At 37.1% G+C, this 12,577-nt stretch overlaps 1 protein-coding gene across 29 annotated transcripts in view; it reads right to left on the bottom strand.

Moving 5' to 3' along the window:
* Window positions 1-12,577, bottom strand: part of LOC128260288 (TLD domain-containing protein 2) — an 85,325-nt gene that overhangs the window by 7,210 nt on the left and 65,538 nt on the right. Inside the window, exon 1 of one of the 29 annotated variants that reach the window (XM_052993362.1) lies at window positions 7,798-8,218. The exons of 25 other annotated variants lie outside the window; for them this stretch is intronic. In XM_052993362.1, coding sequence (XP_052849322.1) covers window positions 7,798-7,851 — 54 coding nt within the window. In that variant the 5' untranslated portion in view covers window positions 7,852-8,218. Of the gene's footprint in view, window positions 1-1,025; window positions 1,141-3,168; window positions 3,868-7,484; window positions 7,746-7,797; window positions 8,219-12,577 lie in introns of those variants that run through there. 3 more of the 29 variants (XM_052993379.1, XM_052993355.1, XM_052993387.1) reach the window with 3 other exon arrangements.

The following is a 12,577-nucleotide window of genomic DNA, read 5'->3' as shown; positions in this document are numbered from 1 at the left end:
GGTTAGTTATAAAAGTGTGTCAATTGTATAAATAGTTCTGGCGTTTACGTTGCAAAATCACCTATGGGAAACCCTATTACGACATTTTTCTTGGAACAACTTTACCTTTTGTTACCTCCTGACTTCATACAAATATGTGTCTATTTTGAAGGCATTCACGTACTAAGTATCAAGTATTATTATTTAATTTTCGGTAATTTTGTTTTTGTGTTATTAATATAAATATTTGTTGTGTCAATTCGTTGCTGAGAAGAGTATTGCAGCCTTACCGACATTGACAAGATAAGTAAGTGTGTTAGTCAAAAGTTAAGCAACTAGTAAAAAGTTATCTTTACGATGTTTGCCAAAAATCATTGCAGACCACTTTGCTTGCATCTCAAAATCGGTAGCACTGCGGATAAGATCTTTATAGTCGCCATATATACAAGCAATTAATGTTTACGATCTCTTGTTTAGTCGAGAGTCGTAAAAACAATCGGGCAGGGAAGAAAATAATTCCCAAGGGAGTTACCCCCTGTAATTCAGTCACGACAAGGCTTGAATTTCAGGTGACCAGAAGTATTTGCACAACAAGATTTGCAATTTGTTTTCGTTTTTTCTGCGATGCAGATAAGATAGCCCAGCGCTTTAACCAGCTATCTATTTTTAATAATTAATTTAGAGTACATTATAATTGACTGGCAGCAGTTAAGAAAATTGATTTTCAACCAATCTGACGGGGCCATCGCTTCTTGTGAAGGTGACACTATGATAATAGACCGTCCTTGCGTTGGGATGATGGCCTTTAAATGTGTTGTCATTACGTTTGACAGCTTAAGAAACAGAAATTGTACAGAGCAGGAAGCGAAAAGACTTATAGAATAGGACATATGATTTTAACAACATAATACTTAAGCATTAAGTTATCCAAGAGTCTGCAAAAACTGATGATTTATTAATGCTTTCCTTATACTTTGTTGCACTTTATAAACTAACTATGCCTGAATCATAAAGTTCAGCACTAGAAACTTATAGAGAACACGTACTTTGACTTGGTGAACGGCGGCGAACATGCTCCGCAACGGCTATGCATCAACTGGTTTCTCTGGGCCCGAAAAGTTAAAAGTAAATGGCAGAAAGTCGAAACCAAAGAACCGGCCTCAAAACAAAAAGAAGCCAAAGGCAGCAAAACAGAGAAGAGGAGCCAGCAGAAAAGAGCTTACCGGGCAAACAGGTATTGAGACCTGATAGCCGCGAAAGAGCCAGCAAAACAAAGGGGCTGAAACCAGGAACAGCAGACATTGCGATATGTTAATAGGTAGGCAAAAGCATACGCTGGTTAGGAATTCTAGGCTTGAATTGAACGGAATGTGGGTTGTGGACTGGGTTGGATTGAATTGGATTGGATTGCTGGAGGTATTGGGTAGTAATTAAGGTGTGTGAGAGGCTTGGCCTGGGAAAGGTGCGAAGCCAAGATTGTTTAGATATCGGAGAACATCAGCATATGGAAAACACAAAGCCATATTAACATATTATTTTATATTGCTTAAAACATCCAGTTGAAAATACTTATTTTAATATCTATATTCTCCATTAACTCCCTACAAAAAGTTAATAATATTTTTGGAACTTGTTTAGTTTGGACCCAGTGAACAACTGTTATCAGTTAAACAAAAATAGGAAGACGTGCTAATTAATATTTTCTCTATTTATGACCGATGAATTTCCCAGACGTCAGTAATATATTTGAATGCCAAAGAACCCTAAGTTTTAAGTCCCCAAGGAAATTTTTAACTGTGATAACCTAATTATAACCGGAGCTAAATTGCTAGCTTTGTTTTTACATTGTTCTGTTTTTTCTGCATTACTTATCGCTTCTTGTTACTTCCCGCGTCTTATTTTAACTTTTTTCCCCATGCTTGAATCAACTTATCAGCAATTGTTGTTTTACTACTTTTACTTCATTTGTTTTATGCTTAAATGCATTAAAATAGCGAAGCGAAGCCGTGTGGTGCGCAGTTTGTAATATTTTAAGTTTGTTTGTTTTACATCTCCAGTTTTTCTCGCTGCTCAGTTGTTTATATTTCAGTTGTAAATATTTGGTGAGTGGCACAGAATAACTTAGGTTAGTTATCATGTGTTGTGAGGTCACATCGTCGCACCAAACAAGTCAAGTATTTGTCAAAGCTAAACAGTAACTAGCAAATCTTACTAGGGAGTCATCCGACATTGATGGGGTGCCAAAGTGATTACAATGCATATGTGCACTCTATTGAGGAGATTCATCCGAAAAGATCATTGACCCAGGGCAAACACCAACGTTCGAAACAGCTGACAGTTTGACAAACGGGGTTCGGTTAGAGACGCCGAACCTTTAGCCACATTTGTCTCTAACTATGATGGCGTAATATGTGCAAATCAGTTCAAGCTATTAACTTGGCGTTTCGCATATTCAAAGTGGCCTGTAATAGGAGAAACGTGTGCGATAATAACTCAAATAATAGATCTAACCCTTATATTCTTGACACTAATTAACATTCGCACTTAGCAACAAAGTTAAGAAGGTTCTAATAATGAACGTTGACTTAAGATGTTTAAGACTTAATGATTATACATTGGGTTATGCAAATTAAATTTAAAAAAAATGTCAATCATCTAAACAAAACAATAGTAGTGGGAAGATGTCAAAACTTCAAAACCCTTTAATATTGTTTTAAACTGTTAATAATTTCTTAAAACTAACTTTTCAATGATTTCTTCAAAATTTAAGGAATTACCATTAATCGTCGTTCATCTGCACTTTGTGTTAGAACAAAATTGTTTTTAATTTATTAAATTACAAATTTGTAAATCTTTTTTTTATTAAAATAAAATAATTTTTTTTTATAAATGTTTTTTAAAAATATTTAAAGACTATGCTACAATTTAAAGACAAGTGTGGATTTTAATGATTGCCCTATTTAGTTTATAGTATAACAAAAACAAAACAACCTTCTTAACTATTGTTTAATATTTCCATAACCTAAACAACTGCTTTATTTTTATTCTGATGCAGTGGAAAGAATTGACTGTCAATTATAACTATTTATAAGAAATGTAAATATATTCTGTTTTGGTGTTGTGACAAATATAAAAATAAGCGTTTCCTATCTTTTGCCTGTTGTAGATCCCATTCCCATCGGCACTCACCGTTTCGTGCATTTCGCCACTTTCGTCGAGCAGTGCCTCCAGACTTTGGTCGTCCTTGGTGGGCGAAAGAGGGGGTGTGGGCGCGCGGTTTTTGGCCGCTAGCAGGGAGCGGGGCAGTAGGTGGCGGCCATAGTGCAGGTAAAGGTAGCGACCCCACCTGCGACCGGCCAACCCGCAAACAGCCAAAATGGCAAAAATGGAAATGGCAAACCACATGTTGCTGATGGCCAACAGTGGTGGTCTGAAGAACAGCAGCTGTACCGGCTGCAAAAGCTCCCGACTGTGGGGGGTGTGCCACTTTTTCGGCTAGCACTGTACAAAAGCTCGGGGGCTCAGCATTTTGCCTCTCTCTCTTCTTTTCTCTCTCTTTCGCTTTTCTGAATGGTCTTGTGACCCACGAGATTGGTAGCTTTTTTCTCCGTTTATTTGCGTTTCTGTTGTCGCCACCGCTTTTATCACGCTCCACGCCGTCCGCTCTTCGCTTTTCCAATACTGCTTTTCTGCCTTTCTTCGTTACACGTAAACACTTGGGTTTATGGTCAGAGCACCTTAATTTGTTTGCTTTTCAACGGGTTTTCCGCATATGTTTTTCTGTATTTTTCTGTATTATTACTTCTATTCTTTCACAACAAAAGCTCCTTTTCGTGGGGCTGCTCTGTGCGTTCACAAAAAAGTCGCTCGAACGACTGAAACTTATTAGGTTCTCTTTGAAACCTCAGAAAAAAAACAGGCCACTGTTAGCACGCCACAACAGTGGAGCGAAAAAGGCAAACAAAGCCAACAATTTTTGTTTGGGCATTGTTAGTAAAAAAATCAATAGATACAGTTAGATAGTGCAAATCTATTATTGGAATTTAGGTTTGAAAAAAAAAAACAATTTTCACATAATTATCTTTCAATTTAAAATAAAAAATTTTAAAATTAACAACTACATCGTATAGCTGCTAGAGGAACGTCGAGTAAAAATTGAATGTTTCTTCTATTAATTTTAGGTTCATGGCCAAAATCAGTTGCATTAACAATTAATTCAAGGCAATTGAATAAGAAAATTGGCTCTAATTGTGTTATGAAATTACTTTCATACAACATTTTGTTTTTCTTATTTGTGTGCCAAATTTTAAATTTCTTTGAAGGTGCAGTTCAAAACTTATAGATAGATAAGATTAAAAATATAATTTTCTTTAAATGGGCCCACAGTGTGCCACCTACATTTTCGTTAACAGCTCTGTTATGTGTGAAGTTGAGAGAGATGTTTCAAACAACAGGTTTAAAGTTGCGACACCATGTTGCAGCAACATGTGACTAGGAGAAATACGTTTTGAAGTTGCGTATACGTAATTTTTATTTTTGTGCGATAATTTATTGGCGACTGCAAACTACTTTGATAGAAAATAAAGCATGAGCTGTCTTTTGTTTAATTTTTGGCACTCACGTGCCATAACGTTTCTGTATTTTGCTTTGTTTTGGTTTATTTTTCTTTGGCCACTGCATCTGCGTTTCGGCCAAGGTTTTCATAAACATCGCAGTTTTTGGGTTAAAATCGCATTTTTACCAACAGGTTTGGCGTAAATAACTTGAAGTTTTTGGCCCGAGATAAGAGGATTTTAATATTTGACATGATAATATATTAATATTAATTCCACACGCTTCTTAACTTGGTGATATGGGCATTCATTTAAATCAATATATATATATATATATATTTATTCAGTTAGAAAAAAATACACACAACCAAACTTAAAAAAATTTAAATATTTTTAGTAGCTTTATTATTTTTAGGTGGTTAAGATGTATTAAACTCAATAGACTAAACTGTTAATAAAAAACTCTAAGAATTCATAACAGGAATTTTAAAATTTTAAAACTCCGAGTATAAGGAAGATAGAAGAAAAGAAATTGACTGTAGTAAACACCTTATACAAAGCGGAGGAAGAAGAGAACAAGTGGCTGAGACGATGACCATAACTAAACGGATTTGTGGGCGTGTTAAAAGCGGCGACAACATCAGCCAGCAGGTCAGGTAAATTTAAAGGCGTAAACAACATGAGCCGCACTACTCCACATGCAATTCGTATTCTAATTAGTTACGCAGCAAACCGGTTAAAATATGTTTTTTATTTCAAATCGCGTAAACAAGCCCCTTAAACCGTTGGAGTAGGGTACTTAAAAATGTACTGAAACCGGAATTGCCTTTCCAAACATTGATCTACTTTGGAATGCATATGGTTTTTTTAAAGAGACCAATCGACTGCGAACCGGTTAAATACGGATAACTCTTTAATTTGCCCCTGTTTTAGAGTCCACAGATGGTTTTGATCACATGATCGTATCGAAGATTGAGTTTGCATCACCCACAACTGGCTGATTTATGGCTTATGATTTCGTTGCTGAGTTTTAAATACTCGTAATTAAATTCTGAACGATTGAATTGTGAATCTGGTCGAAAAAAAAGAACTCGTACAAGCTTTGACTTAAAATGCGTTCTTAACCCAACATTTTTGGTTTCTATTAATTTTAAAAAACAATTTTTACGTTTCCTCTCAGTTTAAAGGAAATTACATTGAATAATCCAATTACATTGAAACCAATCCATATTCTAACTGTTGTTACTTAATTCAATTGAAATCCGATCAGTTATCAATTCTTCTTTTTATACTAAGAAAATATTATTTTCTGGTACACTGCGCTCCCCAAAACATTGTTAACAAGTTAGTTGACCTCTTTTGTGGCGGTTTCAATTTTATAATACAATGAAATTGACTGCACGCAATTATTTTTTGGCGACCTCAATGATGAAACAATCACGTGTCTGGAGCTATCTTTACTTCGCAGCCGTAGATGTGTGCGATTTGATTTGTTTGTTTATGTGGACCCGATTTGTGGCCATTTGTCAAATGTTCGCTGGTACGAGTACATGCAACGCCCTCTCGACAATCGCCAGGTAGTGAGTATTGTATTACCAAAAACTTGTTAATAATGAGGCAACAATTGCCGCTAGATGCTGGTAATTCAATATCCCGACTCACGGGACCAGAAACCGGAACATGAAAGCCTGTGGAAGAATCCACTCAGCACTGAAGTTCCTCCAAATCAATTAAATTTATAATTGGAAAGAGTAAAAAGAGAGCAATAAAACAATACATCTTGGTTTTATCATAATAAATAAAGTTCCCTTAGTTGACTATTGGGAATAGCTAATAAGATAATAAGAGTTATCCAATGTATGTAGAACGTTCTCAAAACGCAAACAGTCCAGAAATGTATCTTAAGCTGTTCTATTCGCGTTTCCTTGCTTTCATTATCCACTCTTTGGAAAAGTTAAACACGATACTCAGGGTATAGAGCAAGTCAACCATTGGAAATCCAAGCCAGATATAAACAAAGCTTATACAGGCTATGTAGCTCTTCACAACTGGCTGATTTCTTTCCTCCAAACTGAACCCGTTGTTGTCGCATTGAATTTTGTTTTCGGGCAAACACAAACAGAAACTGGGGAGTCGACCAGGGCAATGCATTTAAAATAAAACCTAATTACAGTCGAAACAGAGATAATTAAAAAGAGGTGACACCCAGACCCCCAAAACAATGCCGAAAGGTGAAAGAAATGTCAAATGTGCCTCGTATAAGATAGAAAAGCCGAAACAAAATGCTAGCTTGTAATGCAAATTTAAACGAGACCAAAAATGTTTGAGGTATTTATTTTGTAGACCGGCTGGACGGGTCTCGAGTTAGGAAATTGGGAATTTTTAGTTGATCATAAAATATCATAAAATATGTGATTATGCAGATGAGAAGAGTGGTGTTCAAAATAGTTCCAGAGTACTTGCAAGTCTTTTATGCCTGCGAACTTCCACAAAAATTTCTCCGAAACATGAAATTCATTCAAATTACGATCACAATCGTAACACTCGACTTGATTGAGAGTGCGAGATAAAGATCCGAGGGCGACTGATAACCAGGTTATATATAATACATATGTTCAAGTGGAGTTGAAGAACTCCATCTACTTTTAAGTTCCACAATAATTAAGGTGAATGGATGTTGAGGTCGGAAAAGAAACCGTAGTGAAAGCATTGACTATTTAGTGATAACGAACGGAGAGGTTCAAAAATGTAGTGATAACAGAAAAGGTTTCCAGCTAAATTTAAGTTTGTTTTTAATCACTAGCTTGCCAAGAAATAAGTTTATATAACAATTTATATTTAATTCTCAGACGAATTACGGGCACACACAAGGATTGCCCAGATCATCTGGTATGCAGTGCAGTGAGTTTATAGCATCCATTCACATTCCACCTTCGTGGCAAAGGCATTTACATGATCATTATCGTCGGGGCTGGACATTTTCAGGCGAATCCGACCTTATGGGCGGCTATTAGTGACTTTTTCGATCAATATGGCCACCGTTTATGGCCGAGGCATTGAATACTTTTTGGCTTTCGACTAAGACGCGCGCGGATTACAAATCTGAATGCATTTTGAAACACAATTTTCTTTGTTTTTGATTTCGATTTTGCTTTCGGTTTTGCTATTTTTATTTTCTGCGCAGACTTTCACCCCGGACAGAAATGTCTCGCGACTGGGAGAAGACTAATAATTTGTTGGCTTGCGCTGATTCATAAATATTTACCCTTTTCTTGATGTATTTGGCTATTTTCGAGATTTTCATTGTTTTGGCGCTCATTTTGGCAGTGTTTTCAGCCGGAGGCCCCAGAAGAATCGCAGAATTGTAGAGAACTGTAGAGAAGACCAAAAGAGAGCGAGCCGCTTTCTTCGCACTCTTGTTTCTTCTGTTTTTCACCGTTTCTAATTTTGGACACGCTGCTCTGCGCGGAAAAACCCGAAAGACAACCGAAGCTGTGAGGCTGTACGCCCAACTGTAGTAGTCAAATATTGCTATATTTTGTAGCGGAACAAGAGTCACATTTTTGGAACACAGCTTCTAAAATCCGTATCACACACGGTCCACAATGCGGGAGTGGAAATTTTAAAAAAACCGAATGGACGCGACGGCGACTGTGTGGCTTGGAAGTGTTGCGAAAACTAAAAAACCAGCAATCGCTGGCTCAGTCGACACAGTCGCCGTCGGCGTCGCAGCAGCAGCACCTACAACAACGAAAACAGAAACAACACATCAACAGCACAGGCAGAAGTAAAAACAATAACAATATCAACAGCAACAAAACGTGGCTCAGCTGGTCGCGGACATCGACGTTGCTGCTTCATTGTTGATAGCTATAGCAATGGACTGTAGTCAATGTAGATCCAAAAGGGACGCGACTGTGGGTGGGATGGGTGATCTTGATATGAAAAGCTGCTCGATTTTCCACTTGGTATCTTCTCTGTGTAAACAAACGACTGGGGCAAAAGCATTTGTTCCATTAGACACCTTTGTAGCATATAGTAATTATTTTAGATCAGTGATGCTTTGTACCAGCACTCTGCGTTCGTTAGACTATTTAAATTAAATGATAAACTTCGGAGCCATTCACTTTTGCACATGCACACTTTTGACACATGTAGATCTTTAGTTTGTTGCCAATTGACTCAATCGCAGATAAGGTAAATTTTCAATATTATTACCCAAATATTTACTATCAAAAATGTGGGTGCTACTGTTTGTGGAGACGTAAAGAGGGCTTGTTTTTGTTTGCTTGGAGCAATCCGTGTTGAATAACAGTAGTTACTAAAAATCTGAATTTTACATACAAACTTGCCAGGATTGACAACAAAAATGAATACCCATAAAGCCTATTTTTGAAAATAATGTTTTTACATGCTATTTGCTAGCAGTTTCAGTCGGGAAACTTAAAATAAAAAGAATGCAAATAATTTTTAAAGTATTTTGTAGACACAGTTTCAATACAACAGAATTAAAAACCTATAAAACGCCGCTTTTTGTTATACAATAAGTTAAGCCTGCTCTTTTTTGGAGTACCCTACCCCTCATTGCTTTCCCTTGTCGCGGTAATTGCTTTTCAGGTGTTTGCCTGCGCTTTGCTTTACGGCTATGCAAACATATTAACTGTCATGCTAATCAATCGATTGCACACTGCCTATATTTATTGCCTTACGGTGCCGTTTGTTTGCTTTGTCCGCTTTTAAACGAAGCATTTTAGCAGCTTACTAAATGTGTGCATACACCTATTCGTATGCATTCCTTGAAAGGTAATCAAATCCGTGGCACAAATTTTTCCGAATGCACTTGTTGAAGATTCAACAACACACCCCCATATAAAGTGGAAAATTCTAGATTAAGCCTCAGATTTAATGCCTATTAGGTGGAATCAGCCCTTTGTTAATCAATCAAGATCAAGAGCAGGTTAAAGATCTTTTTTGTGTAATTAATAGTTGTATTTATAAATCAGATGAACACTTAGATTAAGGCTGTTGTAATCTATTGAACTTTCCGAATTAAGCAAATGCAATATTGTAAACAAAAAAGTTATTTAGATATTTTGCTGATTTCCACAATATTCCAGTTATGTCTAATATTTTATGGGAAAATAAAAAAAGTAGTTGGGTTGAAGTGATAGTAAGATTATTTAATGTTTTTTATTCGTATGATAAACTGGTTAAATTTAATTAATTCTGGTAAACCTATATATATTGATATTTATTATTGTTACTTAATTAATAATTGTCACATAGTTAAAATGAATAAATTCTGGTTGTAAAATACATATTATTAATAATGGGATGAGTTATTGAGATTACTATTGAGTAATAGGGATTATCTGCCATAAATACAGGTTGAAAACAACATATGAATCCGTGCAAAATTGAACTTTCGAACAAGATCACTGCGGACACCTCAACACATCTTAATTATTCAACGCCGCACCCACAATCCATAACTTTTGCGAGTGAGAAATTAAATAATTCAGGAGGAATAATAAAAAAAACCTTTTACCGCTCCCATTTCTCCGCACACCCCAAAGGCATATTACTGCAACATTAAGTCAGTGTTTATGGGCTGCAACAACCAAGTGCGCAATTTAATATAAAAGTGCATTTACAATATAGCGGGCAGCGCTTTGATAACCCGAGAGATAGAGAGGAAAAGGCTGACTGTGTGATATGCAAATTGTGAAGATGATTCGGCTGGGGATGGCGATGGAGATGGCGCTGGCGATGAAGATGCGAGGAGGCCTTTGAGCAATAGCAATCCAATTCCAATTGTCCTCCCAGCTTCGTTCGTAAAATTCATTGAAACCAATTGATCGTACAAGTACAATAGCCGGCCTACAAACATATAACCGGGATATACAGACGTACATCGGCGTTGGTTTTTTTTTATAGTATATGGGCAAGTGGCGTTTAGCAATTGGAGGCAAAGTTGATTTGGCTGGCGTCTGGCGTCAGCGGCCCCTGGAAATCGGGGGGCGTGGCTGGGGGACTACCGTTTACAAATTTGCACTCCCCGAAATGGGCGGTAGTCCGATCTTCCACCGCTAATTGAGCATTTATTTAAGTAAGACCCATCACTTGTTTTTGTTTTTACTTTTGTTTTCAATTTATTTTATTCTGCTACTTTTATTCACCTGAACCGGATTTAGCGTCGAAAAAATAGACGATGATGAGACCCCACCAATCAACTTGCAAAGCAAAAAAAAGTTCTGAACACTGAAACCGGCTAAATGACAATCGCTGTGGAGCGCTTTAAATGCTTATTTAATTTAAATTTAATTAGAATATAGTTAAATGTAGTTAGCTGTAAGGCAGGCGCAGCTTCATCTGATGCGACATGTGTTCGAACTGAATTTAATTGAATCGATTTCTAATTGAAACATCCAAACGATTTATGCGCGGCACGCGCTTATCTCGGCATAAATTGTCTAAAGGCAATATGAACTAACCCAACCGGTTGAAGAAAATAATGAACTCAAAACTCATCTGTATACAGATCCAACATAACCATTTGTGCTCCATTCATGAAGTTATGTGGAATTGATTTTAAACTCGAGCGACAAACAAATCGATTGAAGCAGATGTTCCATTTCAATCAATCTGAGTAAAAGATGTTAGTAACAAGTCATTTCTGACTAAACTGAGAAAATTAATGTGATAAATAGACTAAATGCCTGTGAAATTCGACCACTCTTATCTTTGGGTTCCAATCTTCCCTACATCTTTGTCACAATATATTGTCACAATTTATTTTCAATTTCTTAAGATAATCCACAATTCTGGTTTATTTTCGTCAAGACCCACTCAAGATAAGCTCAAATATTACGCAATTGCTGGGCATTATCTGAAGTATTGTCAATTTAAATTCACCCAAATAAAATACAAGTAAGTCAACCAGAGACAAGATGAGATCGAAAGCTTCCATTCTTCGATGTTTTATTTTTGGCACCTCGGTCGCTTGGGGCCATTTTGGCTCGGCGGAAGTCTCTATAAGCCAATTCCACAACGGAAGCGAACTTTAGATGATGTTTGATGTGTGACCACACTCATGGCTGCCATAGGTATTTCATTTATTGAGAGATAACCCCTTGACTGCCAAGATCTATTGATAGCACTGTGTGTTATGTACCTTCTGTTTAACGATTATAAATGTTTTCAAGCGACGCTAATGAGGAAACAATTTGCTGATGCTTTTCACACTGCACGCTGAAAGCTGATAAGGTGGAAAAATCGCCCACTCCAGCGATAAGGAGAAACTCCAGTCGGGCCTGGAACGCTGGCTACTCTCGAAGTTACTGGGTTTACTCATTTACTCATTTACTCATCGATCGTGATCCTAAATTGGAGATGGCACGCTTACGGGAATGTGAAAACGTGCCCGTAAATATTGCGCAAACAAATACACGAAAGGCGCTAATTGTTGTAAAAATGCTGATAAATTAAAATGTGTCTGCACAGTAGCAGGTGCCTTTTAAAATGTTCAATATTGCGAAATAGCGCCGCGTCGAACCCATCTAATTAGCATATCAATTTGGTGCTCTATAGTAATACACGAAGAATGCGGTTAACTCGAGGGGGGAAGGGGGGAGTGGGGCAGAACATCAAGGGGCCGGCTCTAGATTGGCTCCCAGGTGATATGCGCCGATCGCCGGCAAGGTTGGACTTAGCTGTGGTCGTATATATTACGCATGTAAATGGGTTACGTTGGCTGTTAGGCCAGGTTGGGTAATATGGCCACGTTTCTGTAATGATAAAGCCTCAAATTGATTCGTTGTGGTTGCTTTACAATTGGGTGACTGGTGACTGAAGCCCCAAAAGAGTTGAAAAAAACAAAGTTTATTGAACTAAAGTAAGAGTCAATGAAATTGTATTGGCGAATGGTTTTATTTTCAGTGAACGTCAACTAAAAAATCAACTTGTTAAATTCAAGAATCGGTAACCATGGAAACGAACAAAGTTAAGCTAGATATATATTTTTTGTTTGTTAATTTTGCATATGA

The sequence above is a fragment of the Drosophila gunungcola genome, chromosome 3R (genome assembly GCF_025200985.1).
Source record: "Drosophila gunungcola strain Sukarami chromosome 3R, Dgunungcola_SK_2, whole genome shotgun sequence".
In the NCBI taxonomy this organism is placed as follows: domain Eukaryota; kingdom Metazoa; phylum Arthropoda; class Insecta; order Diptera; family Drosophilidae; genus Drosophila; species Drosophila gunungcola.
This window is presented reverse-complemented; position numbering and strand designations above follow the sequence as displayed.